General features: G+C 37.8%; 1 protein-coding gene across 3 annotated transcripts in view; it reads left to right on the forward strand.

Annotated features, from left to right (window-relative positions):
- mri (mrityu) overlaps positions 1 to 14,660 on the forward strand; it is a 188,868-nt gene that overhangs the window by 127,397 nt on the left and 46,811 nt on the right. For all 3 annotated transcript variants that reach the window (XM_067146974.1, XM_067146976.1, XM_067146975.1), the window contains one exon: positions 770 to 967. In XM_067146974.1, the coding sequence (XP_067003075.1) occupies positions 770 to 967 (198 nt within the window). The remainder of the gene's footprint in view (positions 1 to 769; positions 968 to 14,660) is intronic.

Genomic DNA, 14,660 nt, shown 5'->3' on the forward strand with positions numbered 1-14,660 from the left:
AAAAATGAAGTTCAGAGATTGATGAGTTCAAAGTTTTCCTTAGTAAAGAAATGCAGTAACCATATGATTAATTTATGGAATAGAGAAGTGGTACTAATCAGCTTCATAGGAGTTAATGTTATAGAAAAACTGCCTGTTCATCTCCTTTGGCGTAGCCATCGCCCAGATGTTTTGTGATATGCCACTATTGTAGCACACGAGCTAGTAAGATTCGGGAGAGAGATGGGTGCCAAATCCTAAAGTGACTCTCATGATAGATATTGATATTTAAAATAAAACGTTTATGATGTAATACATGACGGCCTTTCTCGTAAAATATATGTCTGTTAAGTCTTCAGTCCAGAGGGGGGTCGTCAAAAAGCACTGCGAAAGATAATAGGAGAACCTAAAAAAACCAACGGTGTACCTTAATGAGGGCAAGATACAAAATGGTGGTTTGTCCAGCCTATTTGGTTTTGAATACTCGACCAAAAGGAGAGATAAGCAAAAACATGATGTTGTTCAAATGTTCCAATGGACTTGAGATAATCCTCCTGGATAGAATCTGCAACAGTGTTATATGTCAGTCTTTGAGAGAGACTCTTATAAAAGAAAAGCTTTGGCATTTTGAGATTTTACCAAAGAAAGGCAGACAATACAAGAATAATAAGATATGTTACTTGGTTGAGTTTGATGGGTAATATATATTTTTCTCCTATGTACTCTTGTTTATAAGATAATTTGGTTTGCTGTAGAGGATACTCAGTTGATAAAGCTTGAATTTTTCCAGGTGGTTTGCTGCACGAGTTGTCTAACGAGGGGGCTCGGTGTCAGTTTGAAGTATTTCTTGAGGATCTTATCTTACCTCTGATGGTGAATTCTGCTCAACGTGGAGACAGAGAATGCCATGTTGTTGTGCTCCTGGACGATGATGTTGTGGATTGGGATGAAGAATATCCTCCACAAATGGGCGAAGAGTATTCCCAAAGTGAGTGAGTTTTTTCTATTTTTTTCTTTTCTAAATCATTGGTAGTGCAGTATGGAAAGTTTAATTTCAAGCTTTCTTATTTCTACAGATCTAGCAATCAGTCACCACTGATCTGCATTTAGGGCAGTCACCCAAGCGACAGATTCCCTATCTGTTGCTTACCTCGTCTTTTATATATCTGTACGGTACTAATATACTAAGAGGTAAAGTTTGTTTGTATGTAATGGCTAATCTCAGGAACTACAGGACCGATACTAAAAATTCTTTCACTAATTGAAAGATACATTATCCCTGAGTGCTATAGGCTATATTTTATTTTAAAAACAATTCGAGGCAGAGGGGGCGACGTGGGGAGATACAAAAATACTAGGCTAATATAGGTGAAATATCGAATTTATCGTACAAGGATGAGACAGAGCTCATTTTAAGCCACTTGACGCAAATAAACAAAACTTGGTAAGCCCTATGAGCCTGAAAACCATGTTTTAAGGCCCTAAAACCAACCGTTATTGAGATATTGGCACCACACTACCCCTGCTCTAGGAATCGGATAAAGAAATGAACTGCTGTAACCATGGCAACATCAGCTCCAGTATGCTTACAGCAGCGAGATTATCTACAATATATCACAAAAACTGTGGCATAGGGACGCAGTGGGAAACCACTGCAATCAGCCACCCGAGTATTGGCGGGTAAACCATACCTCATTGGGTTAGGAGGAAATGCCGACCCAGAACCCTGAACATCTGGGGTTGTCCCTCTGCTGTTAACAACTGAAGTTGTAAATCGGAGCTTGCTCCACCCAAGGTCAACTACCTTCGAAAGTCAACCATGGAAAGGTCTTTTAGGAAAAAATTTCCACCGTCCTGTCCAAGAAAGCAGGAGAAGACTACATCGGATTCGGTGGGTAGCCACCTTGAAGACATCGAGTCGGAGCGTTGGCAATCACCCATTCCTATACCAGCACATAGGAACAGGATCAAACAAGATCATATCAACTACATTGCAACTTATTATATCAATTCTCTACTTAAAGCAGGAAAACTAAAGAACTTGACGGACGAATTAGATAAACAGAAAATATTAGTAGCAGGACTCCAGGAGATGAGAAATACTACAGAAGAACCATTCGAATCTCAAGGCTACAGAATTTACAATGGGAAACCTGGACTAAGGGTTATGAAACAATGCCCCCAATTTGGAACTGGGTCTATAGTCAATGTGAAAATAATAGATTTGATAATCTATTTTCAAACCATCTCACCTAGAATTGCAACTTTGAGTTTATTAGCATCCAACAAAATTTGTACCATCTTAAATGCCCATGCCCCTACTAATGAAAAGAATTTTCTAACAAAGACTACGAAAGAACCGGAAAAGTTTTGGGATCTCCTTGACCAAACTGTAAACCAAATAAATATTAACAACGTTAAGATCCTGTTAGGGGACTTCAGTGCCCAGCTCGGAAGAGAAAAGAAATACCGAGATATCATTGGGAAATGGGCTCCACATAAACATAGAAATAAGAATGGTCAAAGACTTGTTGAACTCTGCAGAGAACTAAACTAATCTCAAAGTCCACCTACTTCAAAAGGAGGCCCAACAAACTTAAAACGTGGAAACATCCTGATTGGAGAAAAGGGGAATGGCAGCTGGATCACATATTTATGGACAAAACCTTCCACAGAGAAATCTACAATGTATTAAGAGGAGTAGATATAGATTCAGATCATTACATAGTCAAAATCAAAATTAAGTTCACACCACTAAAAAAGAAACCAAAACGCAATAAATGAAAGAGAAACTTTTGATCCACACCAGTTAATTAGGAATTATAAATATAGAGAAGTTACACAGAACATAAAACTGACAGATAACTTAGAAGAACTGGTTCCAATTCTCAGGCAACAAGCTGAAAATTTAGCCCCATTGAACACACGTAAAAGACATGCCTGGTGGACCTCAGAATATGACAAAATTCATGAAGAAAGACATCAGGCATGGTTAAAATTTCAAAGACACAAAACAGAAGAAAGTGCAACCAACCTCAAAAATATCAGGAAAAAGTTCACACAAATTATCAGAAAAACCAAGAGACAATCACAGAAAGATCTAATCAACTCAATAGAAGAAAACTACCACAAAACCAATTCCAGAGACTTTTACAAAATGTTCGGAAGACAAGTACAAAAATTTGCCCCTCCCACATTAATGCTGAAAAATGAGGATGGAAAAATGACACATAATGACAAGGAAAATACTGAAATCATGGCAAAAGCATTCATTAAACTTTTGAATTGTGAAGAACCCCAGGAACTTTTAGCAATTAGTACAGACACGCCCATCAAAACCCCGCCTGAACTCATAAATCCCCCAACAATCCAAGAGGTGGAAACAGCACTCAAAGAGTTGAAAAATTATAAGGCATGTGGAGAAGACTCAAGTTTTTGCAGAAATGTGGAAATATGCCAGTGATACAGTTCGAACATCCTTACACATGGCCCTAACAAAAATCTGGATAACAGAAAAGTTCCCTGAACATTGGACCACAGCCATAATCCACCCACTCCACAAAAAGGGAGATAAAAGCTATCCAGATAATTACAGAGGTATCTCTCTCTTAGACTGCACATACAAGATTTTCTCCAGAATCCTATACAGGAGGACCAGAGAGCAACTAGAGGAAGAATTAGGTGAATACCAAGGAGGCTTCTGACCTTGGAGAAGCTGTGCAGAACAAATCATCACTTTAAAATTAGCCATAGCATATTGCAAGAAGCAAAACAAACCTCTTGCAATAACCTTCGTGAACTTTAAAAAAGCTTACGACTGTATCCATAGACCTTCAATGTTGAAAATATTAAGAAATTTTGGGCTCCATCCAAAATTAATCAATTTGATTGAACTCACCTTAACCAACACTAAATCAAAAGTCAAGTTCAGAGGGGAATTCTCTGAGCCGTTCATCATAAAAACAGGCTTAAGACAAGGAGATTGCTTGTCACCACTGCTGTTCAACTGTGTCTTGGAATATATAATGAGGGAATGGTACAAGAGTAACCCAAAGAACATCCGAATTGGAAGACCCAAAAACAACATAAGTTTAAATTGCCTAGGTTTTGCCGATGACCTTGCTCTCTTGTCCAACAATATTCAGGAAACCAGACAACAAGTTATATCACTACACGGAATAGCACAGAAAATTGGTCTTGGAATATCTTTTGAAAAGACAGTAATCATGTTTACTGACCCAACACTCATAAACAAAATTGCCATAGGAAACCAAGAAATCAAAATTGTAGATAAATTTAAATATCTGGGAGAAATCATAACATATAACCTCAATGAAAAGCCAGCATGGCATAACAGAATAAATAAACTGACCAGAGCACAATATGTCACCAAGAATACCTACAACAAAAAAGGCCTGTCAATAGCAACAAAAATAAAACATTACAAAACAGCCATTCAACCAGAAATAACATACGCAAGCGAAACCATCTTCAAAACAACTAACACTGCACAAATAGACAAAATACTCAAGATAGAGAGAAGAATCATTAGAACATACATCAACAAATCATACCAAAAAGATGGACACTGGAGAGTAGCTTCTAATGAAACAGTCTACAAGGAAATAGAACCAGTAATAAGCACAATCAGGAAGAAACGCATTTCATTTTTGGCCATCTAATCAGGACACCAGAGAACAGGATCATCAGGAGAATAATAGGAAAATTATGGAACAGTAAGTGCAACATTAAGTGGATTACAGAAATCAAGGAAGATATGGATGAACTACAAATTACAGTGGAAGACCTAAAAAACAAAACCGACAAAATCAAGAAACTCGCAGACAAACAAACCAGACTGCAAATCAGAATCAACAAACAGACAATAGGAAGGGTGATTTCCGATGAAGAAAGAAGGATAAGATCAGAGAGAATGAAGTACTGGGCTGACAGGAAACTAAAAAATTATTTGTATAAAGTTGGCTAGAGTGGTCCAATGAAGGCCATAAAATGTAAATAAATAAATATCACAAAAACCTAACATGTTACAGACATAAAATTTGGTATTTGGAATCTCCTTTAAAATAAAAGAACACAAATTTTTGCTTTTGAAAATCCACTTAAGGGGTGAGGGTTGAAAAGAAGTGAGGAAGGAGTTGAATTCTTTATATGACGATACATATATCTCAGAAACAGAAGATGTTACAGGCGTTAAAATTGGTAGGCCGTACTTGGAATCTCTCTTAAAAATAAATAAACGCACTTTTTCTGGAAAATTCTCTTAGGGGGTGAAAATTTTTTTTAAAGCGGGTGATATTTTAAAATGAGTATCTTCTTCTCTTCTACCAGTTTTCCCACACCTGTAGGGTCGCGGGTGTGAACTGTATCGCACATGTGGATTTGACGCTATTTTACGACTGGATGCTCTTCCTGACACCAACCCTATGTGTAAGGCTGTAATTACTATTGCGTATTCCTGTTGTGGTTGGTAATGTGGTGTGTTGAGTGAATATGAGGAGGAGAGTGTTGGGACAAACACGAACGGCCTGTCCTCGAGCCAGAAGAACTAATCACACGCGATTAAAATATCCGACCCAGCCCAGAATCGAAACTGGAACTCTGAACCGAAGGCCTCAAGGATGAACTCTCAGCCAAGGAGTGGGGCAGTTTTTAAAATTAGTATATCTACAGTATATCTCATAAACTTAACGTGTTACAGGTGTGAAAATTGGTATTTGTAATGTCCTTTAGAAATAAAGAAGACGGTGAGATAGCGGCCCCGGTAAAGAAAGCCAAGAATAACGGCCGAGAGGATTCGCCGTGATGACCACACAACACCTCGCAATCTGCAGGCCTTTAGGCTGAGCAACGGTCGCTTGGTAGGCCAAGGCCCTTCAAGGGCTGTAGTGCCATGGGGTTTGGTTGGTTTGGTTTAGAAATAAAGAAAACCCCTCTTTTTTTGACAGTTTCTCACATGTAGAGTTCCACGTCGCGTATTCCAGATCTAGTTCTGCCAGTAGCTTGGTCATGTTAGCTCCAAAAGGCAATGTTACAAACGTGGTTTACGAAGATGTTCTGGCGTAAATGAAATGCAATTTTTCGCCAAGTTTTTATACTTTAGGGATTTTCAGATGATGTCTTAGTGCAGTCCCGAGGAACAATTAATTTTTTATCAACTTAGGAAATCTTCACGAGCGAAGCTGTGGGTAACAGCTAGTCTTAAGTAATTACCAGAGAATTTGGAAATTGATTGAACACCTCTTAACAAATTGCACCCCCCGGTGCAAGACTGCCACAAGTCAAAAAGTACACTTTTGCAGGAGAAGCATTTAAAGATTTTGAGCTAATAGGAAAAATATAAATATTTACATAATTAGAGTGAAATTAACGTATGACTAACTTCTAACATTGTCTAGTACTATACATTAACATATGAAGTTCTTTCATGGATTATAATGTGTTTTAATAAAAATAATAATAATTTTGAGTTATGGCAGTTTCTTATTCACTATTTTTTAAATCAGTAATAGTTACAGCAGGTATGGTTAAAACAATTTTTCGTTATTTTGGTGTTTATTTGCTAGTTAATTCTTCTCAATAAGTAATGTCACACAACTTGGAGCGGAATATCAATAGAACTTACTTTTACAGTGGAAACTATATTTTTACAAGCTAGCTCTATTACACAGTGGTTCACAATCTCCTCGTTTCATCTTCAGTCAGGTTCTGATGTAGATAAAACCTACTTAATGGCACTGTTTTCGCTAATCATGCTTCTGAAATACTGGTGATACATAGACGGAATATGATTCAAATCACATAAATTTACCTAATCCTTCTTCTTTGCTTCAGATATGCCAGGAGGCTGCTTATAAGCCTTCTGCAGGTTTAAGGATCATGTCTGAGGACGTCCCTTCTGCCTTTATCGTTCTACTATGCGATTTTGACGTAAATAAATATCACATGAGAGCACGTTCACTTCCTTGTATAAATTACTTTATTCATACTGTACGTCACAACACACAGTTATACACACTAGCAAATGATGCTATATAAAACACTCAATAGCGGAGTACCCTGAAGTCGATTCTGACCAGTACAGATATCAACCACACTGATGCGCGCACTATAACATAATCTCTCTCTTGAATTCACCGCCTCACTCACTTGAGCCCAGTACTCAGACTCCACCTCGGAGCCCAACAATCACTCCCAGTCCATTACTTTCCTGAGTCTCAAGAACTAAGAACTGACTTCACTGACTGACAGCTCGATATTTATACTACTCGATCAACCGTCTAGAATGATCGACTTCTGGAAGAGTTCTTACAACACTCTAACGGAACACACTCGAAACATCGATCGACCAGCTAGTCGAATGGGTACTCGAATGTTCCTCCGCTATTTACAAAAACCTATGGAAAATCTACAACATTCGTAATGTCTCTACATGTATCTGGATAATAAAATCTTGCTGTAAGTTTCCAGATTATAGTACAAATTATAGTACAATAAGTCTAACATACGAACATTATGGAATTTTCTACTGCTTTCGACTCTTTAGATTTTGAGGTTATACACAATACATATATGAGGTTAAACAATTTTATACTACATATTTACAGGGAAATCGTATATTAATCATATTTAACATTTAATAAAAGATAATTTAGCATTAAGTAACCTACTATTAAAATATATTAAACATACTAATTGAAGGTTTTACACCAATTATGATGTCGTACCTACGACAGTTATCCCCCCTAAAACCTTCAATGTCTACCCTGTACCTTCCTTAATCTAGGTCTTAAATTATATCTAGGTGTCCTTATATCTATGTCTTCGTCTCTCTTAGTCCTCACTATTTAAATTACACTTAGGCTACCTCAATCGCACTGTCTTCTCGTTAGCGTTGTTGAAGTCCACATATCTCAGCTAGATAGTTCAATCGATGGCCACCACCTTCCCATGGGGGATCCGCTGGGTTTGGCTGACGGTGTCCCTGTTCTCCACAGCAATGATCCGAGGTCCTCGCATGGCAGTCGACACTCCAGTGACTTTCCCCTTGGTCGTGCCTTTGTGTTCTGCCAGGACATACGCGTCTTCGTAGTCCACCGGTGTGATGCACGGGAGAGGCTCGCACGTCGTGGTCTTGGTACTGTTGAGTCTCCTCTTTTTCCGGGGTGCTGAATTCGACGTTCCTACCGGCATATGATTTTGTGCCAGGACTAGTGTCCTGGTTAGGTGGCACCCTCGTTTGTCGGTTGCTGCCGCCACAATGATCCCATCGTCCCGTGGAGTTGCCATCTTCATGATGCCGGAGCCGCCATCACTGCTTGCGGGCTTCACCCGTGTCTCCAGAGCTGTCATGCTTTCACACAGGGCATTCGGCTTTTCCACTGGGCCTTGAACTACGAGCTCCATCATCACTGCAATGATCCCGTCGTCCCATGGAATTGCCATCTTCACGACGCCAGAGCTGCCATCACTGCTTGCAGGCTTCGCCCGTTTCTCCAGAGCTGTCGTACTTTCACACAGCGCACTCGCTGTTTCCGCTGGGCCTTGAACTACGGACTCCACCATTGCTGCAATGATCCCGTCGTCCTGTGGAGTTGCCATCTTCATGATGCCGGAGCCGCCATCACTGCTTGCAGGCGCCACCCGTGTCTCCGGAGCTGTCGTACTTTCACACAGCACACTCGCTGTTTCCGCTGGACCTTGAACTACGGACTCCACCGAGGCTCGTACTTCGTTGTCCAATGACTTGATTTGGTCCTTTATTCCTTATGACTGGGCCTCAATTTTCCACCAGAGTTTTTCAGGCTGGGCCTCGATTATCCGCCCGAGTTTTTCAGACTGGGCCTGAATCAACGCAGTTAGTTGTGCAAACATACGGCATACCCGGTCGTTGGTTTCTTCCCCCGAGGTGACTTCGAAGTCGAAACTGTCTGGGTCCTCTCCGTTGTCTATCAAATCCTGGCGCAGCATCTCTTGTAAGTTCGCTTTTCTTCCAGCCATCGGTAAACGTCGGGATGTCAGCGCTTTCCGTAACATCACGAAGCTCATTTGGTCGATCTTCATTGCTGGAGTTTTGAAGTGTCCTGTCCACGGTCACCAATTTATCGTTCTACTATGCGATTTTATTTGATGTAAATAAATATCACACGAGAGCACGTTCACTTCCTTGTATAAATTACTTTATTCACACACTACGTCACAACACACAATTATACACACTAGCAAATTATACTATATACAACACTTAATAGCGGAGTATCCTGAAGTTGATTCTGATCATTACAGATATCAGCAACACTGACGCGCGCACTATAACATACTCTCTCTTGAATTCACCGCCTCAGTCACTTGAGCCCAGTACTCAGACTCCACCTCGGAGCCCAACAGTCACTCCCAGTCTATTACTTTCCTGAGTCCCAAGAAATAAGAACTGCGAACTTAGAACTAAGAACTGACTTCGCTGACTGACAGCTCGATATTTATACTACTCGATCAACCATCTAGAATGATAGACTTCTGGAAGAGTTCTTACAAAACACTAATGGAACACACTCGAAACATCGATCGACTAGCTAGTCAAATGGGTACTCGAACGTTCCTTCACTATTTACAAAAACGTATGGAAATATCTACAACATTTGTAATGTCGCTACATGTATCTGGATAAGAAAACCTTGCCGTAAGTTTCCAGAACCTTTCACCTATACCAAATTATAGTACAATAAGTCCAACATACGAACATTATGGAATTTTCTACTGCTTTCGACTAGAGATTTTGAGGTTATACAATTTTATACTACATTTACAGGGAAATCGTATATTAATTATGTTTAACATTTAATAAAAGATAATTTAGCATTAAATAACCTACAATTAAAATATATTAAACATACTAATTGAAGGTTTTACACCAATTACGATGTTGTACCTATGACACCCTGGGTTGATCCACTGTAACTCTTCACCATAGGATGTCTTACATTCAAGAATGAATGGTGCATCCTTCCTTGCTTGTATCACCTTGATGTCAGTCCATACAATTTGGTTTCCTTGTTCATTTTTGTTGAAGTTGCTGCCTATTTGACAAGCTAAGAGCCGATTGTATAAACCGTTTGATCTTAGATCAGAGACAAAATTGATCTCGGTTCACGCAAAACTCGTACATTTGTATTGTATAAACATTATTCTGAGATCAGTGCGCACTGAACTACGATCAACTTTGACTGGAGAAATTTCTCCGATCAAACTCTCTGATCTTAGTTCAAGGAGTTGTTTCCTACTTGAGAAACAAGAACAGCTGATTGTTAATAAAATGTTAAATGGTAAAAAATATACACTGAAGTCTAACCTCATACATTGCTAGCTATAGTTGTCCGTATATAGGCAGTATTACGCTTCTTTTACTGCAGTGTAATGTAATAATTCTATAACATAACCTCGATAAATTGCTTACGTTATTATCTTATCTCGTTCGTATTTTACAGATGTCTGATTACTCTGATTTCTCGGATATATCTTCTGATGATGAAAATGATTAATTTCGTCGGGCTCCTCGTGTGTTCTGTGAATGAGGAAATCCAATGAGAGAATTGAGTGATAAGAAGTTAAAACTGAGGTATCACTTGGGAAAAGATACCGTGGAACAGCTAGAACTCAGGTTGCGTGATATTCTACTTAAAACCTACTAACTCAAATGCACATGTTGTTACTAACTTTGAGATTCTTTGCCACGGGAAGTTTTCAGTTAGTCGTTGGTGATTTACTGCATGTAGACGCAGCGACAGTCTGCAGTGCCATTCATCGCGTATCTAATCTCATTGCTGCACTGAAACACGAGTTTATCAAAATGCCTTCCGTACAAAATGACGTGAGGAAAATCATGCGTGATTTTTTCGATGTAAAACACTTCCCTGGTGTTATATGCGCTATAGATTGTACCCACATACCTATATCATCTCCTGGGGGCGATAACGCAGAAGTTTATATGAATCGTCATGGGTGGTTTTCGTTAAATATTCAAGTTATTTATGATGCTAAACTCAGGTCCCTAAATATCGTAGCTTATAATCGAGCCCATAAAGCAACCAGGTCAGCAATAGAAAGAACATTTGGGGTTGTGATAAGACGGTTCCCTTGTCTCTGTATGGGGCTAAGAGTGAAGATAGCTCGTGTTCCTGTAATCATAGTTGCAGCATTCGTCTTGCACAATATCGCTGTAAATGCAATAGATGATGTCCCTGAAAGAGACGAGGCTGTGTTCACTACAAGAAGAGCGTTCGAAGAAATTCCAGTATCTGCTGCAAATGACGTTCATGGAAGAGAAAACACTGCTATAAGGGCAGCAATTATTAATACCGTAGTGTATTTAGGTAACAATATTTTTAAAAAAAATACAGTTGGCTATTACGAAAAGTGGTTCAAACTAAATTATACGAACAGCTTACCTGCAACAAAAATAGCCAAAAACATAATGTACTTTACAACTATATGCGTCTAATAACGCCACTGTACTATGCAATTAAACCCAGTCTTCCTTATTGTTCAGGCCTAACCTTCTCCTGTTCATTAAAATTTCCATGTTTTAAATTTCATTATCATGTTTTAAGGTCTCAGTTTCATTTTATGCCAGGCAACCGTGACTTCGTGAGCACATCAGCTGTTTTCGAGGTCGAGGTGTGGAGATCAGCTGATTTGGAAACAGGGGCCTGAAATAGAAGAAATAAAGAAGTGTAGGCCTATTGCTTGCCGACAAATTTAACGTACATAATACAGGATTAATGTATGATTTCTCTACTTATTTGTTCAATACAAATATTTCAGTCATTTTTCTTTATTTCTTTCTTTCGCTCTCGGCACACAGAATACGAACGAAAACATTCACACTGCTCAATTGCGACTCGTGACACTCGACTGTTTTTGCGCTGTTGCCAAGCGCTCACATATGAACTGGGATCAAAATTGAACTTCGAATAGTTAATCATAGATCAGTGTTATACAACACGACACCGGACTGATCTCAGATCTTTTCCTGAACTTAGACTAAAACTTATCTCCAGTCAGTGATATTTATACAATCGGCCCTAAAAGTTTCAAATAAAAAAAATCATCTGTTTCTATCTACTTGATTTTGTATGGATTTCCAGTCTTCGTAGCAGTTTGTATTGCACCGAACGGGGGTACATCATTCGTATTGTGCCTTTTCCCTAACTGCCTCATATACTCCGGCTAATAATCTAATAGAATATGTTGGATGGACAAATAAATATAATCATCTCCTAAAAATTCAGGACGACATGCAGGTAAGAATGAAAATAATTACATCAACTTAGGTCTGTAATCAAATAATATTATAATTATCTATATATGCAAAAAAAATCGTTTGTATATTTCATCCCATCCAACATGTGCATTCATTTGTCTACATCGATATTGGCTTATTTCGGTGAATATCACATGAGAATCGTATTTTGTTATCAAACCATATATTCGTTCGCTGCACAATACCTTTCAGGGATACTCATTTCAATTAACCTTTTTTTTTAACGTGGACTCAACTGAGAAATGCACAGCCTTTTCCCCAAGTCCGTCCGCAAAACCAGTTCCGATTAATTGTAGCCAATAATAAAATAGATCTTAGAATTTATCTATTGATTATTTATAAGTACTCCATCTAATATCTCTTCCGATAATGAAATGAATAAATAACAAGAATTCCGGTTAAAATCCTTATCTCCTATTTTATTGAAAGTTCATTGTACTTTGAATGAAGTATGATTACAATTTCATGTTCAGTTACATTCTTAGGAATTCCAATTCCAAATTGAAATACAATTCATATTTTCTTAAAATATTAGAAAAAAAATCGTCGAAATTAACATTACAATCTCGTTTCAATATTTTTGAAATATTATTAATTCATTGAAATATTATTGAAATCTTGTAAAATATCCCCTAAACATTGTCGATGTCGTTGGAATGGTTGGAATCCCTTGGAATATCGGTGAAATAATGTTGAAATATTCCTTAAAAATCATTGAAAAGTCACTGAAGTGACTGAAATACCTTGGAATATCAGTGAAATAATGTTGAAATATTCCTTAAAAATCATTGAAAAGTCACTGAAGTGACTGAAATACCTTGGAATATCGGTGAAATAATGTTGAAATATCAAGAACATTAACTATCACTCAAATATCAATTAAACATCATTAAAATATCATCTGAATTTCATTGAATATCCCTACAAAATTCATATGTATGATCTTTGCTTTCTTTGTTTTCTCAAGTCTTCCTTGTGTAATAACGATAACAATATAAGTAAGTTCCATAAATATGGTTCAATAATTACCATACAGCTATATACCGACTCAAATAAAACCGAAAATAAAATATTCTTTATACTAAGTAAACTAATTTGGTCATAAAACCATCTGAAAATAAATAGGAGTAGCCTATCATAACATACATGTGCAAACAAGCTAATCAAACATCTAGGAATGCAATACTTCCATTCGTAAATAAACATCTTTCCGCGAAATTAAGACAGAAAATGGTATCGGAAATTTACCTGTTTACAAGCAGTAGTCATTTAAGTCAAGAAGACGTTTCCTCCCTCCAAACATGCGCTTGACAGGAAATGAACTTGGGCTTAGCTTATTATGTGAGATTCTTCAAAAAAAATATGTTAATTTTCAATCGCAAATGCCTTGTTTTAGGATATAATTTTTGATGACCGTACACCACAAGTAGCCTGTAAGTTCATTAACCTCTTACAATCGTATGCATGTGCCATATAACCAGACTTCTTATACTGCTACATAATTCACATGACGAAAACATCAACTATAACCTAACATTAGTGTTATGTTGCTTAAATATTACCAACTGCTCAAATCTAGTCGTATTTCACCAAATACGCATTCTATCAATAACAATTCCTCATTACTTATACACTTCCGTATATCCATTATTTTAGCCTATAATCTCTTAAGATCATCGATCATAACGACGATTCCACATAACAAAATCATTCGTTGCTTTACATATGGTGCAGTATATGTATATTCCATTCACATAATCTCATCACATATCATGGGTTTACGGTATTCCGTAACACAAGCAATCACATATCCCCAGCAAAAGAACGCATGTGTTAATATTTCAGGTTCTACTTACTTACTTTTGGTGTCAAGTTATCGTCAAATTAAGTTCTATTAATCTAGAAGACGGTCTTACACCATTCTGCATTGCACTGGAGTTGAATTACACAATGAAAGGCATAAATCTTCAGAATCACATTGATAACGTCGGTTTTCAAAGCTTCACATAAAATAAACAAGCATTCCTACTCATTGATTATAGATTTGAAACGTCAAAGACTACCTAACTCCTTATCCTAAATAAGTTATATGGATTCCTTTTTAATGACACTACTCATGGAACTTTTATCTTGAAGAATTAAACATTAACCATACTACAATCATATATATAAGTAGTCATTTACTATCGTTCATCCAAATATAAGTAGTTCAACTACGAAAACTAAATATATGGAACTTGACTTATCTTGTTTTCGTTATTCGACTGGGATGGTCTTCATTCTGGATCTCCCTTGGCTCCCGACTCGAGTTGCGGTTCACGTCATCGTTGGTTACTGGTGACTG

This window comes from Anabrus simplex, chromosome 5, assembly GCF_040414725.1.
Source record: "Anabrus simplex isolate iqAnaSimp1 chromosome 5, ASM4041472v1, whole genome shotgun sequence".
Lineage (NCBI taxonomy): Eukaryota > Metazoa > Arthropoda > Insecta > Orthoptera > Tettigoniidae > Anabrus > Anabrus simplex.